The sequence below is a fragment of the Capsicum annuum genome, chromosome 1 (assembly GCF_002878395.1).
Source record: "Capsicum annuum cultivar UCD-10X-F1 chromosome 1, UCD10Xv1.1, whole genome shotgun sequence".
Taxonomy (NCBI): Eukaryota; Viridiplantae; Streptophyta; class Magnoliopsida; order Solanales; family Solanaceae; genus Capsicum; species Capsicum annuum.
This window is the reverse complement of record NC_061111.1, coordinates 214,087,773-214,102,819: the sequence shown is the minus strand read 5'-3', so window position 1 is coordinate 214,102,819 and position 15,047 is coordinate 214,087,773. Positions and strand designations below refer to the sequence as shown.

At 36.5% G+C, this 15,047-nt stretch overlaps 1 protein-coding gene across 3 annotated transcripts; it reads right to left on the bottom strand.

Moving 5' to 3' along the window:
* Positions 1-5,323: 5,323 nt before the first annotated feature.
* On the bottom strand, positions 5,324-14,650 carry LOC107847976 (serine/threonine-protein kinase RUNKEL). 3 transcript variants are annotated; one of them, XM_016692615.2, is made up of 11 exons: positions 14,378-14,650; positions 13,825-13,914; positions 12,530-12,582; positions 12,321-12,396; positions 11,739-11,800; positions 11,574-11,652; positions 11,424-11,483; positions 8,848-10,494; positions 7,279-8,148; positions 5,695-6,820; positions 5,324-5,564 (listed from the first exon to the last, which is right to left on the bottom strand). In XM_016692615.2, the coding sequence occupies exons 1-10, from the start codon at positions 14,423-14,425 to the stop codon at positions 5,705-5,707; spliced, it is 4,101 nt and encodes a 1,366-aa protein (XP_016548101.1). In that variant the 5' UTR covers positions 14,426-14,650; the 3' UTR covers positions 5,324-5,564; positions 5,695-5,704. The 3 variants fall into 3 exon arrangements, with proteins under 3 accessions (XP_016548101.1, XP_016548110.1, XP_016548093.1); XM_016692624.2 differs by having other exon boundaries at positions 5,324-5,521; XM_016692607.2 differs by having other exon boundaries at positions 5,324-6,820.
* Positions 14,651-15,047: the final 397 nt, after the last annotated feature.

Here is a 15,047-nt window from a genome sequence, read left to right as displayed (position 1 = left end):
TTGCTTCCTCTTGCTTTGTCGTGCCTCATAGATCAGTTATTAGTCTTGGAAACGCATTTCAGTCTGAGTTACCAATAAGTAAATAGAAGAAAGATCAACTTCTTCCTTTCCCAGTTAGGTAGTCTTTCTTTTTTTCTTTATTAAAGTAGTGAGGCTTCTCATTACTCTCTGAGTTGCTGCTTTGGATGTACACATTTCTCTTGTGTGACCATCTTCACCATAGTGAGTACATAGAAAATTGTTCTTGCTCCTTGCATGTTTGACAGAAGAGTTAGAAGCATCACCTTGACTGTGCTATCCTTAGCCTCTTCTGCTATTGAACCCTTGGTTGGTGAGGGTAGTCAGAGTTTGTGATGAAGTAGTCCACTTAAGAGCCTTTTCAAGCTCAGTCTTCACTCGAATCAATTCCCTTTCAAGTACTGAGTTTGTTTCAAGTGAAGCAGTCATATTAGCCTTAACCTCAGCTGCTTCTTCTTCCGGCTGAAACTATATTCTACTTCCTTCACTTTTTCCCTTTGAATCATGCTTAGAGATTTCACTAAGTTTCTCATTCAATAGATCATTTTCACAAGAAAAAGTCTTGCAAGTTGCTTGTTGTTCAACCATTTGCACACTCAGCTCAACCATTTCTTCCTCACAATTTACAAGTCTTACTTCAGCTTTGCCTTTTCATTGGTGAGTTCAGACACTTGGACACTCAACTCAATTACTTATTTCTCATATTTATTTAGAACTTCCTTAAGGATTTCCTTGTATTTAGTAAGCTTATTCACATAATCAATTAGCACAAAAGCAAAAGATCTCACCTTACTAAGGGAGTAATCCATTAGATTTTCTTTGATGTCAAGGAGGGTCACTGTTTCATCTTCATCATCATCAGTATCTGCCATCAGAGTAAAAAGTGAATCAAACACTTGTACCTCATTATCCATTACCATCATGGAGACATTTTCTCCTTTCCATGATTCATCTGAATCACTTGAGGAATTTCCCTAGGCTGCCAATACTTGATTAGCCACCTTATTAGCTTCAGCTTTCCTGTTAAATCTCATAGGGACCCAATATTTGCTTTTTTCTTTCTCAACAACTTGCTTGACATATTCCTTGTACTCTACCGTATGCATTGGGCAATCCTTAATGTAGTAGCCCAACTTGCTACATTTTTGACAAGTGTCACTTTTCTTTGCCTCCTTGGAGAGTTTGCTTGATTCTCCTCTTCTCGGTAGAGTCCCAAACTTTCTCTAGGCTTTTAGAACTCGTTTGGCAATATAGGTTGTTTCCTCATCTTCAGTACATAAGGTATCTTTAGTAGCTTTTAGAACCAGGTTCTTCTCCACTTTGGGCTCAACCTTTGACTTCCTAAGGTTCTTCAACTTCTCATAAGTTTTGAGATTGCTTATCCATGGTCATTGTCTTCAGATTTTTAGCTTTAGTGATTGTGTTAACCTTGCTTTTCCACTGCTTGGGAAGAATACTCAGAACCTTTCGAACCTATTTGGTTGTTCTGATATCCTCTCCCAAACAGTGCAGCTCATTTGTTATTGTTGTGAACTTGGTGTGCATCTACTGAATGGACCCTCCTTCTTTTATAGTGAAAGACTCATACTGGCTTGTCAGCATATCCACCTTGGATTTCTTCACTTGACTAGTTCTCTCATGGGTTGTCTGAAGATAATCCCAGATCTCTTCAGCAGTTTCACAGGCAGAGATCATGTTATACTCATCAGGACCAATACCATATACAAACAATTTTTTGCCCTTGTAATTTTTCTTAATTTTCTTTCTATCTGCATCATCATATTCGTTTTTGGTCTTGAGAACCTGTGAAGTCGCATCACCAACCTTTCCTGCCCTTATGGGAACAAAAGGATCATCCTCAACAAAATCTCATAGTTCTGAATCTTTAACCATAGTAAAATCATCTATTCTTGTCTTCCCACACCCATAATATTCACCATTAAACCTAGGTGGTTTAACGGTTGATTAGTCTTCTTCACGATTGGGAGGAGCAACCATTCTCAAGATTCTTCCAAGGTGTTAGCCTTATTTGGAAGACCTTGCTCTGATACTAAACGTATAACTGTAATGGGTAGATCCTCAACTAGGGATCTGTTCCTAGACGGACTCAAACACCAAGAATTAGGAGAAACTTAATAAGAAGGGCATGAATAAAGTAAATAAAAGACATGAGGATTTTACGTGAAAACTCTTTGCTCAAGGGAGAAAAACCACGACCTGCCTTCAGGATTTCTAAGCTCCACTATATTCAAGCAACTTGAATACAGACTCCAGACTCTAAGGATTAAACTCTTATTCATTTTCTCCTGGTAATAACTCTATTATAAGAAAAACGCATAGTAACTCTACTACGCTCATACACCAGCTAACTCTAATTAGAAAGCCAAGCTAACTCTAGCTTGAGAATCACCTAACTCTAGATGATTACAGAGAAAAGAGGTTTACACCACAACACCTACTAATAATCAAACAAACAGATGTAGGCAACGTTTAAGATCGCAATACAAAGACTCAAATACAACAAGAAAAAAAAAATACAACTTGATGAGTTGTTAGTTTCCTATTACAAGGTGAGTCTTTGATCTAAGAGCTTCAAGAAAGATATATGTTGTAGGTATATGGAATTTTGATTTTCTTGTTTGAGAAAATAAACAATATATGTATGACACAAGCAAATCTAGGAGAAATGTCATGGGTTGAGACAAAACGGTGGCAGCAGCTTTTCACCAACTTTTGTACTTTCATCCAGCTGTGGGGTTGACTGTGATAGTGAAAGGTAAGCCCAACCTGTTCCCTAAATAGTAGCAGCTTTGTCATCATACAATCTTTAGGAAACAGGTCCCAACATACAATTTATCAATCATCGAAACTAAGGACTTAACAGGACATGTTTTGTTTGGAACGATTTGATTCTAATAAATTTGGGCCAGTTAACCCTTTTAACCAAAAGAGCGCCTCTGGAGTAGCTTTCTAGTCACGATTCAAAATCACCTAAACATGATAATACATGTGCTCAATATACCATAGGCAAACTAACTGTAGTTTTAGTCATTTAATTCTTATCGATAGACTAATTTCAGATACACGTGTTGCACAAGAGTCTATGCAAGTCGTACTTCTAGTATGAGGTACACAAAAACAACATTATAATCAATATCACAAATTATTTAATGGGAATACAAATTAAAATACAAATTTGGATTTTCTAGTTAGATAGGTGGGGCAGTTTAGACTAGGAGGGGTATGTTTTTTTTTTTCAAAAGGGATAGTTTCAGCTGATTTGGAGTTTTCAATCTATTTTACGTGTATAGATTATAACTTTATTAACAACGCAGTTATATATGACTAGATAGTATAACTCAAGATAAAATTAGCTAATTTTTTTGAAATTGAGTACTTTTTACCTTTTTTCGTTATCATACCATCATTATGATGTGTGGAGAAAAAAAATTGCTTTTGAATTTAGAGATCACTCTATACATTTCACAAGTGATCGAAATCAAATTTTTTTTTGTGCCCTTTATCTTCCCCCACCCACCCCAAGGACCAAACAAACTTATAACTCTATCAACTCACTTAGCTAGAGAAGTAAGTTTTAAAAGAATTTGACTTTAACTCGGTATCGAGAAAGGCACAAATATATCTTTGAACTATGATAAATAATACGTATATACCCTGTATCATATTTTGAGAACACATATACTCCTACCGTTAATGAAATGGTACGTATATGTCTCTCACACTAACGGTAGGGGCATATGTGTACCAAAAGTATGACGGATGATATATACGTATCATTGATCATAATTCGGGGGTATATTTGTCCCTTTTTCATTTCTGATAATTAACCTACACCAACTACCCGACCCGGTCTCAATTAAAATTCAAGAGATGTCTATCTAGCAGATGTATTCTTTCATCCCTATAACAATATACAAACACAATACAATAACACTTACTACTATCAATTTTTTTTAGTAAAAAAAAAAAGAATCATTAACCCATAACACCCAAAATCAACACCAAATAAATTGAACCCCTCACGTTTTAATTTCAGTAAAATTTAATCAAAAAAACACTATCCACTACCGGTCAACACCATATAGCCACCGTTTCCGTCGAATTGGAAACACCCCACCGACGAACCATCATTGCACCCCTAGCTCCAGCCACCTATGGCCTAATTCCAACTCCCTCCAACCAGTAACACCAACTAGTAGCAATGACCAATCAATGCAATTCGATTAGAGTTCACATTTAAGAGAAAAATAGAGGGACTATCGGGTTTGGAACAAAAAATAATGGTTGGGTCGAGTTGGTTTGAAAGGGCTCAATGGGTTTATTGGGTCAGTTAGTGGGTTGGATTAATTATTTGGGATATAAAAATAAAATAATAAAGGGACAAATATACCCGAACTATGATAAATGGTATGTATATGCCCTCTCTCATACTTAAGGTACACATATGCCCCTGCCGTTAGTGTAAGGGGCATATATGTACCATTTCATTAATGGTAGGGATATGTGTCTCTAAAATATGACGAAGGGTATATACGTACTATTTATCATAATTTTGGAGGTATATTTACCCCTTTTCCGAATCAGTATTTGTCAAGGTCTAGATACAAAATATCAGTCCAAAATAAGCATATGGATATAATTTTTTCATATTTACAAATAATGTGATATTTAAAATTTAGTTGAAATTGTATGTTGATTTCATATTTCAAGTTTGAAGTTGAAATAATGGTCCCTTCGATAAACACTTACTTAAAATACTCTCCAAATATTATTCGAAATTTTAAAGAAAAGTTTATGGACAAGCAGGCTAAATTGATTTTCCACTTCACTATAAAGTATTTATTCTATTATATATCTTCCATTAATTCCATTTAATTGGTTTACTTGCCTTTTCAGTTTATTAAAAAAAAGAATCTCTTTCTGTTTTTAATAACTTCTTAATTCAAACATTCTACAACATTTACTCAACATCAAAAGATCAAAAATAATACTCCGTAATAATTTAGTACACTACATACCTCTTTAGCTTATAATTATAATTTTCAAAAGTTTATTATTTTCTTTAAAACTCAATATTTAATCAAATAAAGATACTCTTAAACTAAAATACAGAGGGTTGGATTAAAACCTTTCTCACTGAAATATTAATTATTTTCTCACTTCCACGTCAATGCATTATCCAAAGTCTTTCCTTTTCGGTATGGGGGAGGGAGTGAGGGAGAGGATGGGCATGTAAAAGTCTTAACCTCAAAATGAAAGAAAATGCAGAACCTGGAGAAGGGCATAAATTGAACTATTATGGATTACCATTGATTACAAAAATTTACTTGAATTTGCATGAAGTATTACAAAGAATATTACTCAATGAAAGATATTAAGGATGATGGTCATACACTGATATACAAAAGATCGATGACAACCACAGTTATCTCCCCGCCCCATTCATAATCTCTTGTTGATCCAAGCTGCAATTTATGTGTATCTGTCCCAAAAGGGAAATGCAACATGCTTCAATACACTGTTGGCTGTCGGAGCAAAGGAGGTTTAAGGTTTCAATAAGTTATGATCCGTGCAATGACAAGGTTTATTGATGCGGTAACTCCTGGAGGACCAAAAAGATAAGAAAGTGGCATACAACCAAAGCAAACAACTAACCTGTCGAAACTCAAATGCAACGAGGCAGTCTCTGAAGCTCCAATGCTGCTCGAGAAGCAGCATCAACGAGAGATGGTATAGAGGAGGTTTTGACCTGAGAAACAATCCCTTCGATTTTTGATATCTCAGGCAAATTTATTGACAATATCATTGCATGTGACAGGTACTGTCTACAAGAATAACCAAGTGCAATCAGAACCCGTTGCAACAGCATGTGAGAGATGCTTTGTCTCCATGACTCAAGGATGAGACTGACTTTGGGAAGGCTTGTCAGGAATCCAGTGGTAGCTTCCCTTGGAGCTACCTTGAGCAATAAAATTAAGCATTCAGAAGCTAAATCTGCAACACAGATCTCATTCAAATGGGTGAGTTCTAATAAGACCCCAACATTTTCACCAAAGTCCATAATATCTCTGATGCATTTGTTTTGATCAAAGGCACTAGCTCCATCAGAGGAGTTGTCATATAAAAGGACAGGTTCTTTTGCAAACATAGAACCTCTAATACTGCCAACAGAGCGTAAAAGGAAAGCCCTACACAGACGAAGAGTCGGTTCAATGAAATCTTCCATCTCCTTTGCATATACAAATTCCAGTAGGCTTCCAATCTTTCTGACAACTTTTAGTTGGGAGAGAGATTTGGTTTCCAGCTCTGGAGCAGATGTGAGAGCCAAGCAGAGCAGTACATTGTTGACATTTGCAGTTGAGAAATCACCAAGAAGAAATTCAAAGCACTGGGAGATTATCTTCATGTGGACAATGTCTGCAATTTTTATATGGTTATACTCAATGAGCATCACAAGAAGTTTCTGAGCATACGCAGGTATTGGGTCCTCGTCCTCAATCAAAGAGGGGTAGAGCGGGAGGAAGTAAGAATTAGATATGGACTTCAAATTCTCAAGATTCTGTTCAGTTTCAGACGTTTCATCCAGTAAAACCACCATCACATCAAACAAAATCTTCAGGCACAAGAATCTGGCATCGCCATCTTTATTTCCACTGTAAACAACAGATAAACTAGGTAGAATCTGACCAACAAACATGCTAGAACTTTCTCGAACCAGAGATATCTCCTCTGCTATAGACTCAAGAACACGTAATAGCGTTATCTGAAAATCATCTCTACCCTGCAACCGAAAGGAAGATTCATGTAAGTGCTTTGTGGACCAACAAGAAACCCAATCTTCTGCCCACATCCTCAGTTTATTGTGATCAAAATTTTGAGCCAGCTAAGCTAAATCCTCAAGACTGTTTTAAGTACACAGAGTCCACATTTACATATCATCAGCCTAATCTTCAGAGAAAGTTAAGCAAATGCACCCCCACCCCCACGCTTCTTTATCAGACTTTGGAGGTTATACTAGCTTGGTAGCTAACACTTGACCCACATGATGATTACTACAAGTCGGAGATATTGCAAATGAACCATGTTTTAATTGAAGGTTCCAACTCTAGGATAAGGGATATATAGTCTTCTATGTGGGCTTTGAACATTTAAGCTTTTGCTTTTCTTCTAAACAAGAACCTTAACATATATGTAGATATTTTTCAATAGGATAATGTAATTAAGATATCATCAGATTACCTGGAAAGGAGACTCCACCAGTTTAAGTATATTTGCCAACTGTTGCAAAACCTGATGAGTAGCAACCCTTCTTTTCAGTGAAGCGCACCCAAGAAGATGGAGAACAACAGGAAACAAATGCATACTATTCTTAGAAGAATTTCGACTTGTGAGACTAATTATCTGCCCACGGCGTTTACCAACCTTCAGTTGCTGAATGTCCGCAGATATACTCTCTAGCAAACTTGGTACAGTTGATGCGATAACAATCCCAAGTGCATCTAAACACTGCTTCACAAAGGTGTCCTTCTCCTTTACCAACCTATCAACGGTCAAGAGCAGTTTTGCATTGCAAAAAAATAGTGGCAGCCACCTCTTCCCGTTTATACAAAGTAGAGCCACAAATATGAGAGCCTTTCCCTTCAAAACTTCACTTCCCTGCTCAACTAGAGTGACAAGGTTCTGAACAAGATTCTTGTCTTCGACCAAGGCAAGAAGGTACCTTCCAACACTTGGAAGTGTATGACTTTCAAGGAGGGTCATGTTGAGAATGTTTAAGCAAATCTGTTGCTCTCGTGGATTACGCTTGACCAGGCTTGAAACCACATCCTTGAATGAAAGTTTCTCCATAACTCGTTGAGTACTAGTAGGGCTAAAATGAATAAGACGAGCCAAGCAAGACCCTGCTGTCAGCCTCATGCTCTCCTGCTTTCCAGGAGCCCTAAATATGTAGCAGAGGTTAGTTATGACATCTTGGCTGGTGAAACGAGCAGACCAGTACCCTCCTTGACTGGAGATATTTTCAATTGTCCTCAGAGCATAGAGTTGAGTAATATCATCCTCTCCATTTCGTAAAACTGAGGAAACCAATGAAATTATTGAACTTGTAACCTACAACATTAACATTTTCAGAAAGGAACATTAAGATAGAATGTGAGGCTTTGCTATAAGTAAAGATAGTACAGCTGCTTGTCTGATTGTACCTTATTTTTCCCACAACCCTAAGAGAAATATCTTAACATTCTTGTTCATTTTATTGCTATATAGTTTTGTAATACAAGGGTCGCAAGCTTATCTTCCAGTAAGATACTGAGAAACTCTTGTAGAATATATACATATATACATACATATATTATACACACACACATATAATTCTACAATTTTTGTGAAGTGGGATAGATGGCTAATAGTAAAAAAAATTGACGTCTATGCCAAGTTGTCATTGGTCATCCATCTTATTCTTAGGAATTTTCATGTTACATGTGCAGATTTACATACATGATTTACTACAAGATAATCATTATATACACTACATGTCTGTGAGTATATGTGACTGTAATCACTAATTAAAAAATTTATGGTGTTTAACCCATTAATAAGTATACCATTTAGCATTTTTTTAATAACCAAGTATACCTAGCATTGTTTCCCATAAGAGCTGCATTGGTGCTTGAATTGCTCATAAAACGTTTAATACTTAAAACCCCATTGCAGAATAGCTTATTAATTTATTGTGAAAAGGAATTTTAACAAATATAATAACTGACTTGACAAGCTGCAGCAGAATAGAAGTCACAGCAACAACGATACCTGCCAACAGGATGAGGGTCGGCTGTCCTTAGACGGAGATTCCAAAGGTTTATTATCCCGAGAAAGCTCATTTTGAGTAGATATATAAAATAGTAGTTCGCCCAAAGCAGCCATGGAAAACCTTCTCACCTTCTCCTGCCTGTCTCTCAGACCATCAGTTAGTGCACCTAAAATTCCAGAATTTGCCAGCTCATCCCCAATAAAAGTACAGTGACGAATCAACAAGCCAATAAGTGAAGCAAGTTGAGCACGCAAAAGCGAAACTTTGGAGTGACGAAGCATTTTGACTAGAACCAACATAATAGGCCCATTGGTCAAGATGTTGGCTGCATCAGCGTTGCTGCTCAAAAGCTCAAGGTATCTAATAACATTTTGCTTCTCACCTGAGGCAGTATTCCCACTAACAATACTGATGATTCTACTATTAAAAGCATCTAATTGCTCCTTTGACATCTTGACAAAATCAGACAGTTGAGGCGCATCGAATGAAAGTGAAGGAATTGCATCTGACCCTTTATCTGATTTTCTGCTAGGCATTACAGGTCTGACTGAGAGATCAGATGGATGCCAAAGAATTTCTGAGAGGTTCATAGCTGGTTTTGAGATATCAGGTACATTCGCAGAATTCTCTTTAATCACGGGAGTCTTTAGCTGAGGGCTATCACTTGGTAGCATAGAAGCCACTTCATATTTAGAAGATTGTTCATGGTCAGATGTCCTTGAATGATCTGAGCAAGGTGTATTAATCACTGCTGGTGTATCTGGATCTCTGCTGTCAATATCCATCTCTTCCACATTACCGTCCGACTGATTTGGAGCTGTAGTAGTTGACTCAGGACTCTGAGCGCTGTCAGTTTCATCAGGTTCATCTTGTGTATCATCCTCATTATTCTCGTTAAAGTCAAGTTCCATGTCAGTATTTTCAACCTTAAGTTCAGCATCATTCTCAGAGTTATTGGGCAACGGCCTTCTGTAGTTTTCCTTCTCATTCTCCCTCATTAAATTTGATTTTGCAATTCTTGAAAGGCGTAATAGATTGACACCTCTAGTATTGCTCGACTGGTCTTTCTGCCTGTCCTCTGTTGCCCTGCCAGAACCCTTCATTTGAGCTTTCCGACCACTGGATATGCCCTTGATTGGTGTCATGTACCCTCTGGATCCAGTATTTGAATTTTCATCTTGCTTGAGGGACACCTTTAAATCTTTTTCACGAGTCTTTTGTGGGGTCTTGTTTTGTATTGGCTTTTCACTGTTCCTTTCTGAAAGGCATAATTTAGAAGAAATTTCTATCATATTATCAAAAGCAGGCTGAGGAGGTAAAGGCACTGGAGCAAATCTTGTTTTCCAGAAAGCATGTCCTGCAAGCTCGGGCCACTGCATTCTTTCAACAGGATCTTTTATTAGAAGAGAGTTTATCAGATTGACTAAGGGCCGGCTTGGGGTGCCAGGAAGTGCTGGAGTAGGATCAGAAATGACTGATCTCACTAACTGGGTAAATTCTTTGCCAACAAAAGGAGGTATCCCAGCATAGCATTCAAACAAGACACAACCAAGAGCCCAGAAATCAGAGGCATAGGAATGGACCCCTCCATCTTGGAAGAGCTCTGGAGCCATGTAACATGGGGTTCCTCGCTTTATTTGTGGTAACTGAAACATACATGATATAAAAATAGCACCTATGAATGATCACAGCAGGAAAAGACACAAATAAAAGCCAAAAGCAATAAGTACCACTTTATAAAATCTACATTCTGTTTGGTAGTTGAAAAAGGGAAAAAGACACAACTTTAAAACTATGTTTTCCATGTTTGGTTTGTGAAATTAAAAAGTAAAGGCAAAGAAAGGAAGAAGTTAGCTAATTGTAAGATCTTTTAGAAATCTTGTTCGTCCTCTTGACTTTGATATTTCTCTAGACAAAAATGACAATTGCCCTACAGAACATTTTAGAGAGTTTCTACAGAAATGACAAAAAGTTAGCTCATAGGAAGATGTTTCTTTGCTTCTATTTCTTTTGGCTTCATTTTAAATTTTTTGATTTCATTTTATGTTTTTTGGTTCAGATTCCTGAATTCCTAAGCACAGCCTCAGACAATTGCCCCGTCATTCGTCAAAGTGATAAATAAAATGAATAAGAAAATGGCAAATGTAAGAACCAATAATTTGCAAAAGCTGTCACAAAACCATCAGAATTTCACTAACAGATGCATATGAACCACTTCTACAAACGTAAAAGCTGCTAGACTTGACTTGTGCTCAATCACTCAAGAGTGTGGACTAGTAGTCAATGAAGCGGTTGCAAACCTTGGAGATCAGGGCTCAAATCTCAATAGCAACAAAAAACACTTGGTGATTTCTTGTCATCTTACTAAGAAGTGGTGGATAGAGTTACCTGTACCCAATGGAATAGTGGAGGTGCGTGCAGGCTAACCCGCACACTACCGTTATTAAAAAATGAATTGATTTATGCACCACTCTAGCATTTACATTTTAGGAACATCCAAACAGTTACGCCACCAACTTTACTTTTCCTTTTTATTCATTTTAGGGCAAAAGGGAGGGGAAGAGAGCGGAACTACCTGAGAGGACGGTGTCTTTGATATATCACTCAATTTTCTTGCTAATCCAAAATCACACAGCTGCCAGGAAAAAATTGAACTTCAACGTCATTTAATTGGTCAAATGCACTCATCATGTTGTGGAAAAGTCAAAACTAAAGATCACCATACCTTCGTGATTCCATTTTCATCCAATAGGATGTTTGATGGCTTTAAGTCACAGTAAATTATGCCCTTTGAATGTAAGTATCTGGTATAGTAGATAAAACACCAAGAGTAATTCATGCACAAGACAACAAGTGCTACAAATGAACAATGAAGGCTAAAGTTACTCACAGAAGAGCTCTAATAAGGCCACAAGCAAGATCATGTATTGAATCTTCGGGAAGCTTTCCATCCTTCAGCACAGAAATTAGATGATGTTAAAATCTCCTAGGTGTGGTTAAAACTAAAATACAGGTAAGATTGTGCTGATCTGACATTACCAACTACAGTAACTGGTCATCTTTATTACTCTTTAAAACAAATCAAAAAAGAAACCTAACTCTTTCAACACTTTGCTGGCACAAGAAAAAAGTTAGTCCGAAGTCTGACAAATTTTATCTGTGAGACTACAAACTATCATCTAAATTGAAGTATTCAATCACACATGACACCAATGTCCTTATTGCCTGTTTGGGAAATCCACATTGTGGGCATGCGACAGACTTACCAAGAAACCTCAATATCCCGTGACTCTATTGAAAAAGAGATCAAAAGAATTAGAGTGTTGTCACAAATTTGGAAGTTCATGTCAAATGTCTGCATGAGGCATCCTATATGTCAACACTTGCAACACACACCTAACTTGGTAAGCAGTTATACCACCAGAACAATAAGATTTAGTATTTATAATATAGCAGAACTGCCACTGCTTACCTGCTGCAGCAGGCTCATGAGATTTCCTCCGACACAATACTCTAAAACCAACCACAAGTGTGCGGATGTTTCATACCTATGGATCGGTTAAATCAAAAAATAAGTCAGAGAAATCTTATTATTGAACGCCAAAAGGACCTTCACACCGGAAACAAAATTGAAGAAAAAGAAAGGAGTTAAATGCAAGACAGGAAAAAGATAATTCTTACCAGGAGTAGAACTTCAATACATTTGCATGATCTAGAGAATGAAGAATTCTGACCTGCAGCAAATGTAGCCAATAGAATAACTAAAAACATGCATAAAGTAGACTGAAACGATATAGATTTTAAGAAAAAAGTTGGGACTTCAAATACATGACACAAAATAGAAATCCTGTGTTATGACTCAACCTTATAGTTTCCACAATAATCTCGCAACTACAGTGGTCACACGCATCAACAATCCTTAACACCTATAATATGATGAGGCAATTTGGTTTTCTAAGACCACGCTTACTAAAAGCATAGACATTTAGCTTCTGAAGTGGTTCAACTGCTTTTGAATATTTGCAGGAACTACAGATAATGTTAGAACAATTGAGTACGTAAATCAATTGAGCATCTGTAGATTAGCAGGCACCAATAGTATTTTACAGCACAGCACATACAATAATGTTTTGTCAGTATATTCTGCCAGCAAACGGTTTCTAAATTCCATACTGAGGAGGGTTCGCGAATAATTACCCTATAAATACCTCATAAATAACATTTTTTTCCTTTTTATCAATTCCTCTAAAAGAAGTTGCCTACGATTAAAAATCAATATTATGAAGTTCTCAAAATTCTAAGAGAGCTACTAGGTAGCTAATAAATTCTGAAGCTTGATTCTCAACTAAATCGGAAATTCTCATGCTCCCAAGAGGTCACCCTAGCATCAGATAGATCAAGTTACAACTTGGGAACCGATGTTCGAATTTAAGCACAGACAACACTAGATCAAATCTCCTCATCTACATAAACTTGGTGTTCATAGCTTTCACTAGTGCTAATGGAAGATAGCAAGTACTTTGAGGATTAGTCAAGTTCCAATACCAGGTGGCCCAGATACCACTGTTATCAAGAGGATAAATCATGCATTTCCACAATTTTATTGTCAGAGGTGAAAACAAATGCAGCCGAGGGTCGTATTGGAAACGGTTTCTTTGCCTTCCAAGGTACGGATAAGATCTGCTTACACTCTACCCTTCCTATACCCACATTTATGAAATTACACTAGGTATGTTATTCTTGTTGTAGGCGAAAAACAAACTCAAAACTTCAATGATCCAGTTCCACTTTTCTAGTAAATTCCACATGAATTAAGTCTCAAATTACAATTTAGAATTCAACAACAAAAACATACCCAATATAATCCCAGAATTGGGGTGTGGGGCGGATAGAGTGTAAGCAAACCTTACCTCTACCTCGTAGACATAAAAATAAGAATTCAAATGTAAAACAATTACAAAAACTTCTTCTCTTACTTCATGAAGAACCTTGTTTTTCTGAGATTTGTCAACACTCTTAATTGCAAAGTACTCAATCGTCTTCTTCTTTCTTCCTTTATATACAGTCTGCAAGAAAAAAAAAAACTTACATGACACTGATTCACCAAAAATGAAAACAACAACATACCCGGTGTATTCCCACAAAGTAGGGTCTACCTCAAAGGCGAGTAGGGAGGTTGTTTCCGATAGACCCCCCCCCCCGACTCAAGACAAAAACAGTAAACAAGGCACCAAACCAGATAGCAAGAAAAATAAGACTACCACAAAATAATACAACAATCGATCTACTAGAAATAAAGATAACAACAACATAATCAGTATATTCCTACAAAGTGGGTTTAGGGAGGGTGCAGTGTATGCAGTCCACACCTCTAACTCAGAAGCCAGGTAGAGAGGTTGTTTCTTATAGACCCCAAATGAAGACAAAGACAGTAGACAAGCAGCAAATAGTAACAAAAATAATATAATAATCATCTATCGGAAACAACAGGCACACCGAAAATGAAAACAAAAGAAGAAAAAACATTACTGAGTGTTTTCCACGCCCAATAGCTTCATATATATGATACTGATTCATATTTTAGCTAGGGTTTTTTCTTCTTTTCTATTTGAATCTGAAATCGAAACTAATACAGTTGTTTTATCTGACAGTTAGAGAGATATACTGAACAAAATTGAAGTTCAAAAATGAATTTACTGGAAAAAAAAATTGAAAATGCTGAGATTTGTGAGGAACTGAAGAGACAGGATGTGAGGGAGTGTGTGTGGGCGGGAAGATTTCGAGTTGCAAAAAATGAAATGAAAATCAAATGCTGCTCCGTTTAAAAAAGAACAATTACTTTACTTTTTAATCTTTTTCAAAAAAATAATCCCTTATCTCTTTTAATAATACTTTAATTTTCTTTTTTAAAAATATTTTAATTTCAACTTTTCGCATGGCATGTTTAGGATAATAAGATTAAAAGACATTTTGATACATTTGACTCAATTTTAATTTAAAACCACAAAATTCAAAAGTCTTCTTTATTTTCTAATATTTTGTGTCAAGTTAAAGTAGGTCGTTCTTTTTAAAACGAAGGGAGTAGAATTTTTGGATTCAAAATCAAATACTACTTCTCCTAAAAAAAAAAAAGTGACATGCTTTGACTTGATATGAAGTTTTAAAAAAATAAATAAAATTTTAAAAATTTAAAATTAAA